Raw genomic sequence first — 19,015 nt, forward strand, 5'->3', positions numbered from 1 at the left:
AGTATTGCTTAAGAATTGGGGTTGTTTATTTCTTGAACGTCATTGCTTTAATAACTTTGTTTAATAATAGCTCTTACCAGCTACACAGCTATGTGACATTGATGGAAAGCTTGTTAGATGATGAGTAAAGTGCTATGGTATTTCTTTTCTTAAGCTCTTAGAAAGTGCAGATTTGCTCTTTTCCCTGCCACAGTAGTGGCCTGACTATTATTTTAAGCTTGGAGGGGTTGCTAGCCTAATGTTGAATTGCCGAGGGATGATTAATTGGTGTCACTCAAAGTCAAACTGTGGGTCCCATCCTAAATCACAACTTTTGAGTTTCTGGGTTAGTATTAACCTTAACAAAGGGACAAAAGTCTCAAAAATACTGATTTCCAGTCAGTGTTGCAAAAAGATCTGTGAAGGTAAAAAAGTCCTATGACACATGTTCACAAGATGTGTTGCCCTTGCAATTAAGTGCTCAAAGTGATGAAATCCCATCAGCTTCCAACTGATGTTTGATTTATTAATTCCCCCTAAGTCCATAAGTTTTGTTACTAGGGTTTTATGTCTAATGTTTATTTGGTGTACCAGTAGTGAGACACTGGCTCTCCTGTGGCTTCTCAGCGATGTTTCGGTGTTCAAAATCTGGACCTTCCATAAGGAAAAAACTTGGTCCACAAATGGGAAATACAAGTATTTTATATGTGATATGATGCACAGAGTTTGCATGTAGTATTTTAGCAACCTCTTGACTGACAAACTTATTTTAAACTGCTTCCAAACATTTCTGTCATGCCAAAGGGAGTGTTTCAGATTGCTTTTTTTCCCTTCTTCTCAGGAAGCTTACGTGATGGCTAGTGTTGACAATCCTCATGTGTGCCGCTTGTTGGGAATCTGTCTCACTTCTACAGTTCAGCTCATCACACAGCTGATGCCTTACGGCTGCCTCCTTGATTACATCCGAGAGCACAAGGACAACATTGGGTCCCAGTATCTTCTCAACTGGTGTGTGCAGATTGCAAAGGTAAGCAGACAAGCACACCACCAGATCAGCTAAAACTCAGACCCTAATGCAGAGAGCTGACAGTGCATAATGTATTTATTGACTTACTTGTCTCTGTAAGTCTTTATATTTCAGCACATGGTTCCTAGATACCTTATATGAGTCAGTAAACAGTTACTTGGTCTTAAACAATTTACCATTTTCAAGCTACTGCACAAACCTTAACTATTCTCCAAAATACTCCTAGACAGCACAATATTATCACCAAAGCATTTATGTCCAAACCAAAAATCCTGTAATGAGACAACAATGTGAAGGAACGAAGCTGTAGCAGGGAAGGGAGTAGAATTTGGCAACTGCCATATCGAAGTGCAGCTTCCATCAGTGGGTTTATTTGAGCTGTGCCATGGGGCAAACAGTTACGTTGTTGAAAACTTCTTCTTGTGTGCCTTGGAGAATTCCATGCTGAAATCTCTGAGGCCTGGAGATCAAAACTGATGACTAATAAATACCAGCTCTGTTCTAGTGCAGGCTGGCTGTGACCAAAAGACATTGAGGCATCTCAGTGCACTGAGTTGGTGCCTGTGGTCTAATTGCAGTGGCCACAGTGACAAATGTAAGACTCATTATCACACCTGGCACTATTTGCCAAGGAGAAGAGCAGCAAACTAAAGTATAGCCTCTAGCCCTTAGCAGCAATATGCTGTGTTTGGAAGGTGGCTAGCCATTTGCAAGCATGGAAGAATGGAGCAAAACCAGCAAAACAAATAGCTGCAGTTTGTTGGAGATTTGTCATATGAGATGGCAGTATCCGCAAAGCCCAGCTGCTTTAATGCTGCTTATTTCGGGAATGCCGGTCTGCAAGCTAACCGCACACTTACAGCCTTATCCATCCCTCGAGACCTTGTGTACATCGCAGGCTCACCTGGCAGTGGTTTGCTTTCAGGAAACATGCTGAGGACCTCAGAAATGTATCCACCAAAGAGTATACAGAGCACATTTTTCATCTCAGTGTGTGTACTTTTTTATAGCACACTCCGCAGCAAGTGGATTTTAATTTATGCATCCACCCGGGATGTGAACTGCCTTTTTCTGACTCTTTTGCTCTCTTGTTTAAAATCAATTACTGCTCTGTCCTGGGTTCAGCCCTTTTGGTGGATGAGCTGGAGGCCACATTTCCCTCCTCCTTGTTAATTTTTAAGGTGGCAAAATGAGTCTGCAAAATGATCCTGGGGGCATCTCTTGCCCAAAAGGTTGCCATTCACAATTGTTAGCTTCTGTTTGATTTTTTTCTTGTCAGTTCAACATTTGCCCATAGCAACCTCTACCCTCTCCAGTGCTGCCTGACCTTCAACTTACTCCTTTGTGCTGCTCCGCACTGAAGTTCCCCTCAAAGCGCTCATAAATCACTTGTATGTCTTTTTCCCACCAATGTGTCTGGTGTTACTATTCTGATAAAGTTGTGCCAGATTTTTGGACATTCTCTGACTCTTTAAAAATGTACTTTTGGAGAGGAGAAAAATTGAAACAAATATATTTATGTCTGTAACTAACCAGCAGGAGGCAAGTTTCCTGGGAAGCTTATTTTTGTTTCTGTTTTCACAGCTTTGAATTAAGTTTTCTTTGTATCTTTTATAAACATTATCTTTCACCGAGGTACAGAGTCCTGTCTTTCAGAGACACACTCCATGTGCAGAAACCCTGTGAAGTAACTCTTTGAACACATTGGTCTCACGCTTAATGATGGAAAATGCCTTAAACCCCAGGCCTGCACACAATTAAAGATCTGCTGAGCAGTTCAACATCTTCAGTGTACAGTTATGCATGTGCACAAGTCTTTTAGCCATCAACGTCTTAAACAGCTTAGTGTGGAACTGATATTTTGCCTTTCAGCAGCTTTGCATATTAATAACTCTCTGCAGCAAGACATGTTTAGCAGGAAATTTTTTGTCCTACTGGGGCTAGATTATGTGATTATTATTTTCTTTAAGATAGAATGTTTTCTGTTGGCAACTCAAGATTTTTTGTTTTGAGAGCTCTGCTTGCTAGAGATCTATCTGTGTGATGAAATGCACACTCATAGTGGCGTTGTGCCAGTTTGTTTGGGTGGTTTGTTTTGGCAACAATGAGCAGCACATGGGTGAAGTTCTGCTGAGGCACTTGGGTGGAGGATTCCATGGTGGTCCACATTAGCAGTGGGCTTAGGAAGGGGATGGAGGCTGAAAGGGAATTGTTCCCTCTAGTGCTTTGTCATCACATCAACAGGATCATTTTGGTGTTAACTTTGTAGGTTAGAAGTACTTTTTTGTTAATTCTCTCTTCATAAAAATACAAGTGCGTAAGCTACTGCCAACAGAAACCTATGGACTGGGAATAATTGTGGTTTTTAGAAAAGTTCTTTCAGGAAACTTAGAAATCATTAACTTTTTGATTCCATGCACCAAGAGACTGATGTAGGGGGAAAGGGGAATAATTGCTGTGGTCAGAAACGCAGCTGTTCGTTTATACTTTAGAAGTCAAACCAGCACAATTAGTTGTATTCTTCCTCGAGAGGCAGTTGTACCAAAAAAGCACGTATGCTATGGCAAACCCAGTCTAAACATGGGAGACAGTGAAACTGGAATAACGTGCCTTTTCAAGGAGGATTTGAAAATAGATGCAAATCTGAGCTCAGCAGTAAAATGAATTTTTTGAATTTTTTTCCTTTTCTCACATTTGCAGCGGGATGCCTCATTGTTAGCTGGGAGAAGGCAGAGCACACTGTAACAAGATGCAGAATTGGCAGCTTTGAATGATTAATTTATTTTTACTTGGACTATTCTTCTAGGTCATTAATGCCTAAATACTCTAAAAGGTTGGCCTGTGTGCTTATGGAAGGTGATAGTTAAATTCTGCACTGTGCTTTCCTGAAGTCACTGGCATTGCACCTGAATGAAGGGTTTGCCCTCTTGTTTGCAAGTCCTATCCTGATTTTATATTTCTTGAACTAAATCCCAAAGGAACCACATCCCCTGCTATAACTGCTACTCCCCATTTTTTCTCCATCACTGCCCTGACACGTGGACCCACAAAAAGGTTCCTGGAGAGTAATAGTTGCATCTCCATGTAATTGTGCAAGCACACATCCTCACCCTGTAATAAGCGCCATGTAAATGAAACAGCAAATGTTTTTCCAAAGGGGGTTAAGTTACCGTGTGTTTATGGTGGTGTGTGTACAGTTACTACAGAGCAGCTGAAGTTGGATAACTCGTTTGCACTTCCAAGCCCAAAATGATGCTTACCAACGGTCTGTTGTATTGCAGGGAATGAACTATTTGGAGGAACGTCGCCTGGTGCACCGTGACCTTGCTGCCAGAAACGTCCTCGTTAAGACTCCTCAACACGTGAAAATCACGGACTTTGGGCTGGCAAAGCTGCTGGGCGCCGATGAGAAGGAGTATCACGCCGAGGGAGGCAAGGTAAAGCGCATCGGAGAATGAGCTGCTGTTCGTTCATCTGTGTTTGTGCTTGCACATGAGCCTTAAACACAGGGAAAAAAAGGAGAGTGGGTTTTTCAAAGCGCTCAGTTGCCGTCTCAGCGTGCTGCCTTTGAAGCCTGTGGGAGACCTCTTGAAATCAGCTAAGGCAGCGTCAGGCCAGTGGGACTGCAGTGGGAGCAGAGGTAGCTGAATAGTGAATGCTTTTGAAATTCCCACCCAGAATGCCTGGGAAAAAGCAAGTTTATTAAAAAAAAAAAAATAAAAAAAAAAGAAAAAGGCATGGCTGAATTCATCAGTATAGCCAACAGCAATGACACTGTGCAGTTTATGAAGGGAAAGGGAATGCTGTATATTTATAGCAGAAGAAAGACATGTCAGACTTGGTTCAACACGCCTTCATGTTGTACTACGTGCTGATGGAGGGAATGTGTCCTGCTGAGAAATTAAAGAGAAGCTGCTTGCAAATATTGCAGACACCATAAATGGAAGCCACATGAGTGCAGACCAGTCTTTGTCATACAGACTGAGATTGGATTTGTGTCCCGTTATGATAGGAGAAGGTTAAAAAAGTAGTAATTTGATTGTTAAAATATTGTAAAACTAATTGTAAGAGATATTTCTAATATGCATAATATTTCCCAAGTTCCCAGGTTCAACATAATAAATGAAAATAATAATGAGGGACTCAAAAGTTGCCTGCTCTACCACTCAGATATTTGTGGTGTTGATTGTTTTTTCTCCCTTCTGCAACCAAACTATTGATTTAAACACCACCTGGTGGTAAATATCACTAATAAATTTTGGATCAACTTCTTAAGGCTTATTTGTGAATTTTCCCAGGTTCCTATTAAATGGATGGCTTTGGAGTCCATTTTACATCGGATTTACACTCATCAAAGTGATGTCTGGAGTTATGGTGAGTCTAAAGCCAGATATAATTTTTGCAAATGGATTGGAAAATTGCAAGATTTGCCAGTGACTCTACACGGCCCTTTTTGCTTCCTATTAGAAGAAGACTGAGAGATTAAACATAAACAATGCGCCCAAATCACCTATTCAACAAAGTAAAATTCCTATGAAATGGCATGCTGATGAGGTGTAAGATGTTTTTCAGAATACGCATTCAGGTGATGAGCCCTCCCCTAAAAGGGGCTGCAGGCAGGAGACTGCTCCATTTGCTGAAGTTCTGCTGACACTTTTCTTCAGCAACTTCACATGAAATATAACTGGGCTGACATTAAAGCCACGTAACTAGACAGAGGACTTAAAACCCTTGGCCAGTTGGTCAGTGTCAATGAGCGTAACTCTGCTGTGGCCTAAAAAGTTTGTTCTGTCCTGGTATTGAGAGGACAATGCTGAAAGGGAAGCAAAGTGATAACCTCCTTGGATAATTAATTTTATATTTGGTATAGTTCATAAGCCAGTTTCAAAGAAAGAGGAGCAGAAAGGAAATCTTCAAAACAACTTATTCCAAAATTTCCATTCCATGACATCTTATTTTCCTGGAAAATATTTAGTGCAGATGGTCAGATCCTGTGTCCTTTTAGAAAAAGTACAGCCTCTTGTCCTCTTAATCCATTTAAGTATATCGGCATCCAAACTCTTGTTTTGTATCCTAAGCTACCAGACAATCAAAATATCTTCCTCACAAGAGTACATGGTATGTCAGCAAATGACACTGAGGCAGCTGGTTTACACATCTTTCCAAAACTTCTCTTGCTCGTCTCCAAAGAGATTGTTTTCAAACAAAAAGACAACTTCCATTTTTAAAAACATTTGCTGAGTTGGAGTCAGGAGGTGCTAACCTGCATTTCCTTTCTTTGGGGCTGGGAATTTTGTGAGATGTTCAACACTGAGATACTAGCTGAGGCTTGGAAAAAAAAAAAAAAAAAGGAAAAAAAAAAGGCAAACCCCCAAAATTTAAAGGAAAGCGGGATGATTTGAACCTGTTTTATTAATTTGTGTCTCTTCAAAATCATGACATAAAATGCTGCTCTGGCAGCGCAGTGCTCCAGGAGAGCCCCCTCTGCACCCAGGCCAAGCACTGTAGCTCTTGCCAAGGACTCTCTCATGGTCTTGTCTTTCCACCTCGCAGGTGTGACAGTTTGGGAGCTGATGACATTTGGGTCCAAGCCATACGATGGAATCCCCGCCAGTGAGATCTCCTCTGTCTTGGAGAAGGGCGAGCGTTTGCCCCAACCCCCTATCTGTACCATTGATGTGTACATGATCATGGTCAAATGTGAGTTCACATTTGGGGTTGTGTGTGTTCACCTAAGTTGAATAAGTAGCACAATTGCCTTTGTTATGTCACATTTGTATATGCTGTGTTCTTGGTGACTGCACAGAAATATGGTTATGTGAAAAGACTGGTGACACCAGAATGTGTCCCTGCAATTTGAGCTTTAGCTAGGAGCATGAGATAAGGTTTCAGTAGTTGTCGATTCAGCCAAACTAATATTTTTTTCACCATTCACACCACTGGCTGATATTGTCAATTATTTTGAAGTTATATTGTCAGGCAGTATAAATTAGCGTAACACCACCCACTTTACCTGAAATTCTAGTTTTGTATGTCTAGAAAATAGAATTAACACTGCCTTCTCCTTCAGGCTCCCCTTTAGTTCAGTAATATGCCTCCCCTTGCAACCGCACACATGGATTGTGTGCTTTTTTTACTATAGGAGTTCCAGGACCACAGGCATCACCGTAACAGCAGATGCACATGAGGATCTGTATTTCCTTATCCTATTTCTTCCTCATTTTTGGATGACACTTTTTCAGCACACGGCTGTTGCTGTAAAGTATAGCACAAGGGGTTCTCTGAAGCACTTTTTGACCGTTTTTAGGGCACATCAAAGGGCTTCTGACTGTCAAACCCCTTTTCCATCTATATCAGCTGCTAAAATGTCAAAATTATTACCTGGCTTCCCATGCGTCTATAGGCCATCGCTACTGTGAGGATGCTGATAAGCAGCCCACTAGGTGGCATTTTAGGCCTTCTCACTGGAGCAAAATGTACCTGTTCCTGAGATAGGAGCCATGCCACCATGAACACCCCACAGACCAGCACTTTTGGCGAATCCTGGTACGCACACATGTTGCTTTGTCAGGACAGGCACCACATATGGTGAGCCTGATCCTGTGGTCAGCAGGCCAGGCAGGAACCAGATCCAGATGTGTGCACCTCACCTGGGAGGTGCCCACACCCAAAAGCAGTGTCCTAGAAACTCATCCTCAGAGATGCTGAACCCTGAAATGCTCCACTATGTCTAAAAGCAAGAAGGATTTATTCTTGAATTAGCAGATCATATTTCTAGCATGGTAAAAGGTCACTGCAAATTACGAGATTTTTGTCTCATGCAGATTTCAGATGGCATATTATCACTTCATTTCTCCATTTCTATGGACAGGCTGTTTCTTATGAGTTCTCCCAGACACACTGAGCTTGACTTTCATTATTTTTAGTTTTAAACACGAGAGTCTCTACATCAGTTCATTACCTGATAAAAGAAGTGCGGGTTTCCTAAGTAACGTCACATGTAAAACCACCAGTATCTATATTTGAAATCTCTTCTAGCATTGATCCACACTAAGCTGTAGGATTTGTTTTTGTTGAAGTCCGTTTACTAATTATATACAGCTTGGCTATAGTTAATCTTTCAAAATGTCCCCAGTGAGGATGTTTTGAATTTTAGGAGACATCTGGTACAGAGAGAGGCTTCTGTTTGAGGCATCCCAGGATTTCACAAAGCAGTGCAGTGACTAGACAGTTAAATCACCGTACCACTGAAGTTAGTCTGCTTTCTCTCCTTCAAGAGCTTTTTCAGAGCAGGCTGGCCACCCATTTGCTATCCTCAGGACTGATGTGTTATTATCACTCAGGTGGGACCTGCCTGCCCACATGGAGATAGGCCAGCAGGAGAGGAGAAAGGCTCAGCCTCGAGCTTTGCCAACATGGGGTTTTATTACCTCCCTTAGTCTTTCCAAAACTCCCAAGATGTGCATTTTAAATGCTGAAATTCACACCAGTGGCTGGTGAATGAACTTTTTATGGTGGTCCTTTATGAGTAATTCCTTTCTTTGTTCCACACATGGCATGGCTCTTTTTGTTGTTACATTTTAAGCTCTGTATTTGATCACCAAAACAACTTTATTTGTGCTTTGCTTTCCCTGTCATCCCTCCAGGCTGGATGATTGATGCAGACAGCCGTCCCAAGTTTCGTGAACTGATAGCAGAGTTCTCAAAAATGGCCCGTGACCCTCCACGCTATCTCGTTATACAGGTACTAAACCAAATGGTAGGAAGATGTCTGATGGGCATTTAATATGAGACCCAAAATTATTCATAATGCGTATGAAAACATAAAATATGGATAATTTATGGCCAGATTTATCGTTGCTTTCCAGGTCTTAACACATTCAGCTAGAGCCACAAACAGAATATCAAGCAGTCAGAATTCTCTTAGTACTGGTCCCAGTCTAAGACCAGTAACAGTCCATACTGCAGTCCTAAGAGGAGAACAGGATTTGATCCTCTTAAAAATGCAGCTGTTTTACAGCAGCATAGACAGAGATTTCAGGCTTAAATTCCCTTAAACTCTAAGTAAACTTGGTTAAACACACAGATCAAGATTTTGCATCTTGGGCCTCTTGCTAAATTAATTTGTCTCTCAGATAAGGGGATAATGAGGGCTTGAAGGAAATCTATAAGTCCTCTCTCACTCTAACTTGTCTTACAGGGAGATGATAGGATGCACCTGCCCAGCCCTACAGACTCCAAGTTTTATCGCACCCTGATGGAGGAGGAGGACATGGAAGATATAGTGGACGCGGATGAGTATCTTGTGCCCCACCAGGGCTTTTTCAACAGCCCTTCAACATCCCGCACTCCTCTCTTGAGTTCATTGGTATGAAACTTTTCCTCTGTGAAAACATGACAAGCAATTTTAAGAGTGAACTGCTTCTCAGAATGTCTGTATTTTCTTTCTCTCTCTTTTCAAGAGTGCTACTAGCAACAACTCTGCTACAACCTGCATTGACAGGAATGGGGTAAGTGGGGTGACCTCTAAAAACGGAGCAACTTCTGTGTGGAGCAACTTCTACAAAACAGTCCCTTTAATATTGATTTTCTCTGCTTCCAACCTAGCAGGGGCACCCTGTGAGGGAAGACAGCTTTGTCCAGAGGTATAGCTCAGACCCAACAGGCGCTTTCCTGGAGGACAGTATAGACGACAGTTTCCTGCCGGCCCCAGGTGGGTACCTCTCCTGTGTTTCCATCCCACAGCCACTCATTCATAAGCCACTTGGGTGTAAATATAATTATTGTCCTTCCTTTTCTGTGGAAAGGAAGCAATCCAAATGCTTCCTACTTTTTTTTTGCATGGTAAATAGGAGGGGAAACATGTGCACAAATCATTTTCCTAGACTTTATACTTCTACTTCTGGCCATTTCTCATTTCCATTCCTTCGCCAGAGGGGTTTCTCACATTTGCCATGTGTGCCATCTGACTGGGGAGTTTGTGTGCGTGGATATACGTTTAAAGCTTTCTATTTGGGAAAATATCCTTTAAAAAACAGGTTTCACCCCTTAAACCATTTCAGCAATATAAACAGCTTTCTGGCAGATTCTCTGCTTTCAGATGTTGATACACAGAAGGCAGCTCATGGTTTTACGTGGACTTACAGTGTAGGCGGTCGAAGATTGAGCCAGCGAGCACCGAGGGAGCTGCTGCTGGGTTATATAGTCATGATGCTTTGTGCCCTTAAAAAAATCCCAACTAACCCTTCCAAGAATATACCACAGCTAAAGATGGTGAAAGACCCTGCAAGGGATGGCATTGATCTGAAACATGGAGTCTCTGTTACTAACAGTCCTGTATTTTCAAGGCATTTTCTTCATCTCTAAACATTTTTCTAAGGAAACAGCTTCTGGCAGCGAAGCTCCCCCTGACTGCATTTTCAGAACAGTTTCTGGGACATAGCCACCCACACGTCACTAAATTCAGCTGTAGCTATCTCACTCTTTTCATGGTTCAAGCTGTCTTTCTGTTGCTTTGCAAACCGAATTCCTGAAGATGAAGTTCAGGGCAGTGTGTTTTGTGCCACGGCACGGCAGTCGCTGCCTTTGGCTCTCTTCTGCTCCAGGAAGTTCAGTGAGATGCTGTGCATGAAGAGCAAATGGCAGCTGGGTTCGAACTACACCTCAAATGATGCAAATGGCTGCATTAGTTACGTCTTAATTTTCATTGCTTCTCATTTTTATTTTCTTTTTATTCCAGAGTACGTAAACCAGTTGGTACCCAAGAAAGCATCTGCCTCAGCGGTCCAGAACCCAATCTACAACAACTTCTCTCTCACAGCAAACTCAAAGGTCCCCACAGACTCCAGCTACCAGAATTCACACAGCACAGCTGTGGACAACCCTGAGTATCTCAACACCAACCAGTCTCCACTGGCCAAGACTGTCTTTGAGAGCTCTCCTTACTGGATCCAGGCAGGCAACCACCAAATAAATCTGGACAATCCTGACTACCAGCAGGACTTCTTACCGAAGGAAACCAAACCTAATGGTCTTTTGAAAGTTCCTGCAGCAGAGAACCCAGAGTACTTGAGGGTAGCAGCACCAAAAAGTGAATACATTGAAGCCTCAGCATGACCATAGAGAATTTCTTCTTGCAGCAAGGAAAGCCACCTGGCTGCTGCAAGAACAGACTCTTGCTTAGAGCGAACAGCAACCATAATGCATCAATAAGCACATCTTTCCTTTTCAGCATGGGGGCTGAAACTGCAAAGCCTATCTGATGGTAGTTTGGGTCTTTTCGTGCCCATTTCCATGTAATTACTGAGGCACGTAGCCTGCACTCAGATGCATGTTGGGATGGAACGGGATATTGCTGGACAGAAGAAATATGGATGCATTCCTTTAATTTTCAAATGGTAGCATGGTAAGAAGCCACTCTGGGATGAACTTGAGAGCTGTACACATTGTACAGTCAAAGTCCTTTCTACAGTCTGTATTTTTATAAATGTTTCTAACAGAATTTTTGGATCTTCTACAAGACCAGATTCCTGTACTGCTGGTGTGTCATGTGGTGCTCAGATCACCAGTGGGAAAAAAATAATGTTACTAAATAGTTTTCAAAAACTCCTGGAAAAGAAAGAGTTATTTCAAACCGTCGGATTTTTACAATTTGGCTCCATTTACTGCTTCTTGGCACAAACAGGAGAAGTGCATCTCGGGGACTTAGGGGAGATTCTGCCTGGAGCAGTGTGGAGTGGATCAGCCTGTGGAAAACTACCACAAGGAGCAAAATGGCATCACCTACTGACGACTACTGCTAAAAATTGACAGGAGGAACTCACTTCAAAATCATGGTTATAAAGTGCTTGCTAGTCTGTTTTCTGATGGTCAAACACAAGACTTTGTTTTTTCTGATCTCTTATGCAGCTGTCGAGTTGTCAAAATGCCTTTCTTCTTCAACAAAACTGTTAAAGATGTTGCTGTAACTGAAAAATGAAGTGTCAAATAACGTTTAACAGACTTAATTAAATGTCAAGGAAATGCAAATGGTGGCAAATTGGAGCATTCATGAGACAGACTGGGAAAACTATACTAAATTAAACTTGAGTAGGGCAAGAAACACAGGTGGCTCTAGCCAGGCAGTTTTATTTCCCTTCTTAAAGGGACTCAGAGCAGAAATCAGTTTCCCGTATACATTTGGCAAAGAAAAGGGGTATATCAGTGTTACGCTTTACTCACTTCAAGGCAGAATACTGCCAGTTGCTGTACCACACTGGGGCAGAGACCGGGGGTGGTTGTCTGTCCCTTCAGGGTTACATATTCTGGCAATACAGGAAGGGGCCATGAGGATGAATTAAGGAAAGGAAGAATGATCTGGAGTAATGGAAAATAATATTATCTCCCTCTTCTGAAACACAGGGCTGCCTAGTTCTTCTTTAAAATACCCAGGATCATCTTCTGTTTTCAGTGTAGAACAGGCAGACTAGTCAAGGCTCAGATTTTAGCTTCATAGTATAACTCAATCACAGCAGGAAAAGCTGCTACTCTTTCCATGGGCCTGTGAGATAGAACTGTTAACGATTCTTCCGTTGTTAACATTTTTTATTAATGTAGGAGGAATAAAATGCCTAAAGTATGAATTTAGTCAATCATTTAGATGCGTTCCACCAGCAGCTTGGCAGTGCTATTTTAATCAAACCACTAGATCAGAAAACAAATGCACATTGGGTGATTTTGGAACAAAGGCCCTTAACTAGTTTGATATTGGCAACTTGCTTGTGGGTGGCATAAGCAGCTGAGTTGCAGAGGATATGTAGTCTAAGTAAGTAGCAAGAAATAGTCAAATTTATGCTGCCACTGTGTTTTGAATGTATCAGTATGTTTCAATTTAAGTATTGCATCTGGAGTCCAGGATCAAGCACCACATCCTCAGAATATTGTTTTTACAAATTTATTGAGGAATGAAGGAGAAAAACAGTCATGTGAAATGACCCCTTTTATAAGTAACGTGGTGCAAAATGCATTAGCAGCTTGTGTGAGCGTGCAGTACTTCATCGGCTACACTGCACTCTCGGGTAGAGCAGTATATTAGGTCAAAATCCAAAGATCGTCCTGTTTGGTACATCTGTGTCACCATGACCAAGCCCCAAGCACAGCAGTATGGAGGATGCAGTGTTTGACTTTGATTATTACTGGCTTGTATTGAAAACACAAACCAAAATTCAGTTCCCACGTCCAATTAGTGGCAAATTTCTCCTTGCATTCCTGAGAGCAGATTTGTTGTGTTGCTCTCACAACTGTGCAACATGTACACACAGGCAGTACCACTTTTCTCCACCCATCGCCCCAGGAGGAATGTACATTAACACAAAAAAAAAAGATTGTAACAGAAATCACAGATACTTTTCTGTTTGCTAAATCTGTTATGTTTCTAAGCAGAACAGTAGAAAATCACATAGTGCATGTTTTCCTGCAGAATCTTTCTGACACTTGCACAAAGGAATTTATTTATATTTTGTTTTAGTTTGTTAGCTAAAACAAGAAAGTGACCAAGAAGTAGCAATATGCATCACCAGCGTTATGTAGCATGAACATTATTTAATAGAGGTTAATATGCTTGCCCATAACAGTTTAGGACAGATTCAGGAGCAGCTCATTGCTAGAAACAGGGAGATTAATGTAAAAATCAAGCAAAGTAAGCTTGAAAGAGCATCACTTTTTGAATGTATTGTTTTTGATGAGAAAAGTGGGAAAGAGGGCATAGGACAACAAACTGTCAATACAAATGTACAGATTCCAGATTGGTGAGATCAGCTATATTGTAAAGTAGTAAATGGTAAAGATAGTCAATAACCATCCTGTAGGCCATGATTTGCAAATTGGCAGCTCAGAAATTATTCAAAAGCGGGCAAAAAAAAAAAAAACTTGGCAGTGTGCTGTAGCCTGTGGGCAGTGCCTGCAGCAGCAGATACAGTGGCACTGGAAGTGGATGGGATCACCCAGCTGCATGGCTGTTGCTGGAGGCACAGGTGCTACACAGGGTGATGCTCGCAGGGTGACAGACATGAGCAATGTACCAAATAATACACACTGTGATGGAAAAATAAAATAAAATAAAAAATAAATAAGCAGCTGAAATGGTCTGGTTTTCCCGCTGCAGCACACTGATCATGTAACAGCAAGGAGCTCCATGCAGATCTTAGATGCTCATAAAGGCAAACATGCTTAGGCAGCATTTCATGGGACCTTGCTGCTGCAGTGTTGCATGGAGTTTAGGCTACTGAATGGGACATAAAAGTTGTGTTTTTACAGATATTACGAAAAATAAATACACTGCATCTTGAGAGCTTGCACAAATCAAAGTCCAAAAATAACTTGAAAGTTCTGCTGTTGTCTCTCAGGAGGTGTGGGTAGAAAATGCTGATTTTTAAAACACAATGAAATAGCAATATGTAGCAAGCCACAGCTACTTCTAAAAGCTAACATGGTCTTACCAGTTGAGTAAATAAAAATTTCCCTTCTTACTGTATTTCTCATGGAAGGGAAAATAAAGCCACTCACAAGTTAGTGCTTAGCATCTCTTAATCATGAAGCAGCAGTTAATATGGAACTTTTTTTGCAATAATAATTTAAGACTTTTAGTAACTGCTAGGTATATGAAAATATAATAAAGTCAACAGTCTTCATCTTTGATGTTTTCCAGTGATCTTTGTACAGTGTCAGTGCACTTGACTTCATCTGGGCCTTGGGTTGTTTTCTTCTGCTGCAAAGGGAGTTGGCTTGGGAAATTTCCTTCATGTTCCAATTGATCTTGTCAGGTAAATTCATCCAAGAGCCTGGGGGCTTGCTTTTGTTTCCAGCTGGCAGGCAAAAATGCACTGCGTTTTCCAGAGAGAGCAGTTGGAAAGAGATGGTGGTTTCTGGAATACCTCAGGGTGATGCCCTGTCCCACCAGTTTCATTGTCAAGATAGCCACGTGAAGCCCTGACATTAGAAAATACAGTCCCATGGTTTATTTGAAAGAAAGCAGTTTGTGTAGGGAGGTAAGGAGTACAGTCAACCAGTCCATACCTGAGATAGCTGCCGAATTTACTTGGGGACACTACTGAGGCTATTTACTGTTCCTGCAGGTACAGGTGGGAATAGAAACGTGGCTCCTGTCCCTGCTACCAGCTTGAAGCGAAGCCCTGTTGCAGAGATTGCTTGTATGAAAACCAATGTATGTGGTATTCATACCATGGCATAAATCTCTTCCCTGGGAGACACAGTTAGGGCTACAACAATGTCACAGGGCCCCAAACAGCTTAAAGAGGTCCCATCACAAGGTGCTTGGGGTGTCCTCCGTATGTCTGGGGGTGCTCCAGGGTGCCAAGGACAAACTCTGCATTTCCAGACAAGTGCTCATTTTTCAGATTCAGAGTTCAACATCTTCTGTTGAGGCAGCTGAACTTCTGTTGAAGTACAACTGCTTCCTCTCCAAATGAGCAGTTATGATACTCTGGCTTTTGTTTCTCTGTGAGAAAACATCTGAATCAGGACAAAGTATGAAAATGTACCTGTGTCCTCTTACCTGATGGAAACCATATACTCATGAAATGTCAAACCCTGTGTATGACACTTAGCGAGAATGCTTTGTAACATTTTATCACCACTGGTTCAAGTTTTTATATTGGGATCTTGTTTTTTACCTTTCTTTTTGTAATTGTTATCTCTTTGTTCTGACATACAACTTTTAAGGAGCCTTTTTAAAATAAGTTTTAAAAAATAGAAAAAAATGTTTATACAAAAGAAAAACATGGCACCTTCAAGTAGCTTTTCAAGTGGGCTGCATTAGGACCAAAGATGTAATGTCTTGTTTTCTTGCTTTAAAGGAGTAGGGTATTGATCACAGCATCCACAGCCTCTCATTACAGGGAAAAGCTACAGATCTCCACTCTTCATTAAAGATGGGCTAGACCTCCACTGAGCCAGGAGGGCTTGACAGGATGGTGAGGCCTGTCCATAGAAAACCAAACCAAATATCAGGACCAGGTATTACTTCAGAGCCAGACCTACAACCTCTACTCCATTTCAACTCATTTTCTGTGCAGCGCAATAGCTAAACAGCGACACAGTGAAGAAAAAAAAAAAAGCATGATGTTTTGTCTCAGCATCAGGAAAAAATACAATGATGTGAAGATGAGACATGATGAGATAACTGCTTTCTATGTGAAGAAGTGTGTAGGCAGGCAGTGAGACTTTAAAATGATAACACTTTTGGTTATGTATTACTTTAATTATGTGGGGGAGTTGAAAACACAGTGCTTCCATGGTAGGCTTTGCTTTCTGCCATGCATCCTGCCTCTGTTCAATATTGTGTGCTTTGGCAGATCACTTGTGTTACCGTGGCCGTGTGGACCGAGAATTGCAGGTCGGTCAGAGGTACTGCATGCAGCTCCTCCTTCTTATACACAGGAGAGAGGAGTACAGCGATAGTAGACTGTACCACCATCAGAGATCAAGCAAACCCTCAGCAGCATCCAAACAAAGGGTTTCCTGAGGAAAAATTGATAACTAGAGACCTAGCTGGCAAAAGACAAGCCACTTCTTACACCACTGAAGTTAGCTGGCAAAATGCCTTTGGCCAGGATTCAAGGCTGGTGCTCCACCAGCTTTGCACTTTTACGTGGTGAAGACAGGCTGTCCATACGCGTGACAGCACAGGCTTTGTGGTCTCTCTGTACCTCTCACCTTGAAGCAACATGTCTTTCTGATTAGTACAATGAAAACTAGAAATCAAACCCGTGGCTAACAACTGAACTGGTTGGAGGTTGTTTTTTCCTATGCAGCTGATACAGTACGTTTCCAATCATGTTGGAATTCATCCAGACCCTTCTCCTTGCCTCTCACAAGCTAGCTGAAGAGTGCGCATTTCAAACCGCCATCCATTTTATCCTCATATTTTATGAAAGGGAATAAGTGAAGTAGTCTACAATGGTAGGAGGCTTGGCTCACATACCTAGGTTGTTTGTTTAATCTTCCATTCCTAATATCATTCCCCCTGAAATTAATGGGATGTTTAACTTGATTAGACTGAAAGTATAAAACAAGGCTAATGTTGAGTGATTTTTTTTAAATCCCTCGCAATAATCAGAGATCCTATGGATCCATGGCCCGTTTCAGGCTGCTTTTTATTGATACAATCAACCGAGTATAAGTTATACTGTCTTGGTTTTAATAAACTGTAAAGCAATATATCCACAGATACAGACGGTACCCTCACAGCATTGTAAAGTTACTCAACTATGAAAGCACTATTTGTACAATAACAAACTCTTGACTTTTATATGGTTTTAATGGTTTATACTGTTGATCAAAGATTGTTTGTATATTGAGTGATAAAAATGAGGTGTATATTATTCTTTTTAATTGTTTTTAATTTTGGGGAGAACTTTTATTGTAATATACTGTTGTATTTGGGGGGAAGAAAAATCAGTGGCTGGCTTGTAGGGTGTGTAGCCAGAGAAGAACTCACATTAAGGGTTCTTTATTGATGGACTTAGATTTTTTTTTTTTTTCTGATAAAAGTTGTAAGTTTGGGGATTTATCCAGAGCTTAGTGAAGCTAATAACAGGACCCTTTCCTCTCTCCAAGACTCTTTGGCTCTCTGCCTGCACAGTTCTGGAGTTTCATAATGTGAGCAATAATAGAGCTAATACGACCGTTGGAAGTGCAATATGAAAGCCCCTGTGCTGCTTATTAGGGCGCTAATAAATGCTGCTCTTTTGAACTGCATGGCAGGTTCTCACTTCAGTTTTATGACAAAAGCAGACGCGCAGACAAAGCAATCCCTCAGAAGCTCATCTGTGTGTCATTTGGCAGATGAAGCCATACTGCCGGCCATTTACGAATTGCATAGCTATGAGATGTGCAACAGCAAGGCAAGACTCCCTCATCAGGAGTGGCAAAATAAAGTCTCAACCAGAGCCACACTGGTGGGGTAAATCACTGTACTACACTAGGCAGGAAGAAATTCTGTTAGCAAAGCCAGTCAAATGAAGCCCCAGGGTCCCCTGAGTTTTGGTGTTTAATTACACGACTGATGGAACACGTAGCAGACAAAGATTAAAGAAATTACAGGGTCTTCATCGTAACAGAGCAAAATGCACTGGGTTGGCAAGACAGTGAAGAATAGAGAGGAGCTGGAGCTGACATGCATTCAGCCTGGATAAGTCCCCAGTATCACAATTAGTAAATTAAATAATTTTTATCTTTCTAGATTAACTTTGTACACAGAAAAAAAAAAAAAAAGCCACTACCGCACCTTTCTCATTTTCATCTTTCCATCCAGTCCCTTCCAATACACAGGCTGCATGTTTTCCCAGCTCAACTTCCTTTATGCAGAAATGGCATAGTCTTAATCTTCATATTACTAGTTCTCAGAAATGTCTGATGCGTATTAATGCATGGTATTTTTATTTTAATAAAAGTAATTAAATAAGTCTTTGCTCTTTTGGCACGTGATTGTTTCCCCCTTTTGGTGACCAGCTAGCTTGGGAAGATTCTATCTAAGCTAGTATTAATATTCTGAAGTATATAGTATTAATATTGAGAAGGAAACTGAAGTATATGTTATACATCCATATGCCTCCTATGTGAGGATCAGAAAACAACTTAGAGATTCAAGAGTCTTTATCACACAAGAAACAGCTATTCTCCATATTTCACAGAATAATGGGCAGAGCAATGCCTCTGTACTTACCCCAGGAAAGATGGGGACACTGATCAAGATAAATCTGCTGTTAAAGCACTGAAAGAGAGGAAGTTAAAATGAAGAATGGTGTAGGTATTGAAATGTCCAGGTATTTGGGAAGGACAAGCATTCAGAAATTCCACTGAGCTCCGTGCTGCCAACTTTAAATAACTGAAACATAAAAACTGACAAAGGGTGCAAGAGGAGAAGACAGCCAAAGAAATACAGCTGCAGTCTAACCGCCTATCTGCCTTCACAGGATGTGGTAGGTTAAGATAAGATAAAGAAAATTGCTA

At 41.4% G+C, this 19,015-nt stretch overlaps 1 protein-coding gene across 3 annotated transcripts in view; it reads left to right on the plus strand.

Moving 5' to 3' along the window:
• EGFR (epidermal growth factor receptor) overlaps positions 1-18,470 on the plus strand; it is a 163,188-nt gene extending 144,718 nt beyond the window's left edge. Inside the window, exons 20-28 of one of the 3 annotated variants that reach the window (XM_082045971.1) lie at positions 821-1,006; positions 4,288-4,443; positions 5,305-5,380; positions 6,560-6,706; positions 8,653-8,750; positions 9,207-9,374; positions 9,469-9,516; positions 9,614-9,719; positions 10,746-18,470. In XM_082045971.1, coding sequence (XP_081902097.1) covers positions 821-1,006; positions 4,288-4,443; positions 5,305-5,380; positions 6,560-6,706; positions 8,653-8,750; positions 9,207-9,374; positions 9,469-9,516; positions 9,614-9,719; positions 10,746-11,122 — 1,362 coding nt within the window. In that variant the 3' untranslated portion in view covers positions 11,123-18,470. The remainder of the gene's footprint in view (positions 1-820; positions 1,007-4,287; positions 4,444-5,304; positions 5,381-6,559; positions 6,707-8,652; positions 8,751-9,206; positions 9,375-9,468; positions 9,517-9,613; positions 9,720-10,745) is intronic. The other 2 variants (XM_082045972.1, XM_082045973.1) reach the window with 2 other exon arrangements.
• The last annotated feature ends 545 nt before the right edge of the window (positions 18,471-19,015 follow it).

This window comes from Streptopelia decaocto, assembly GCF_964273445.1.
Source record: "Streptopelia decaocto genome assembly, chromosome: 2".
NCBI classification, from domain to species: Eukaryota; Metazoa; Chordata; class Aves; order Columbiformes; family Columbidae; genus Streptopelia; species Streptopelia decaocto.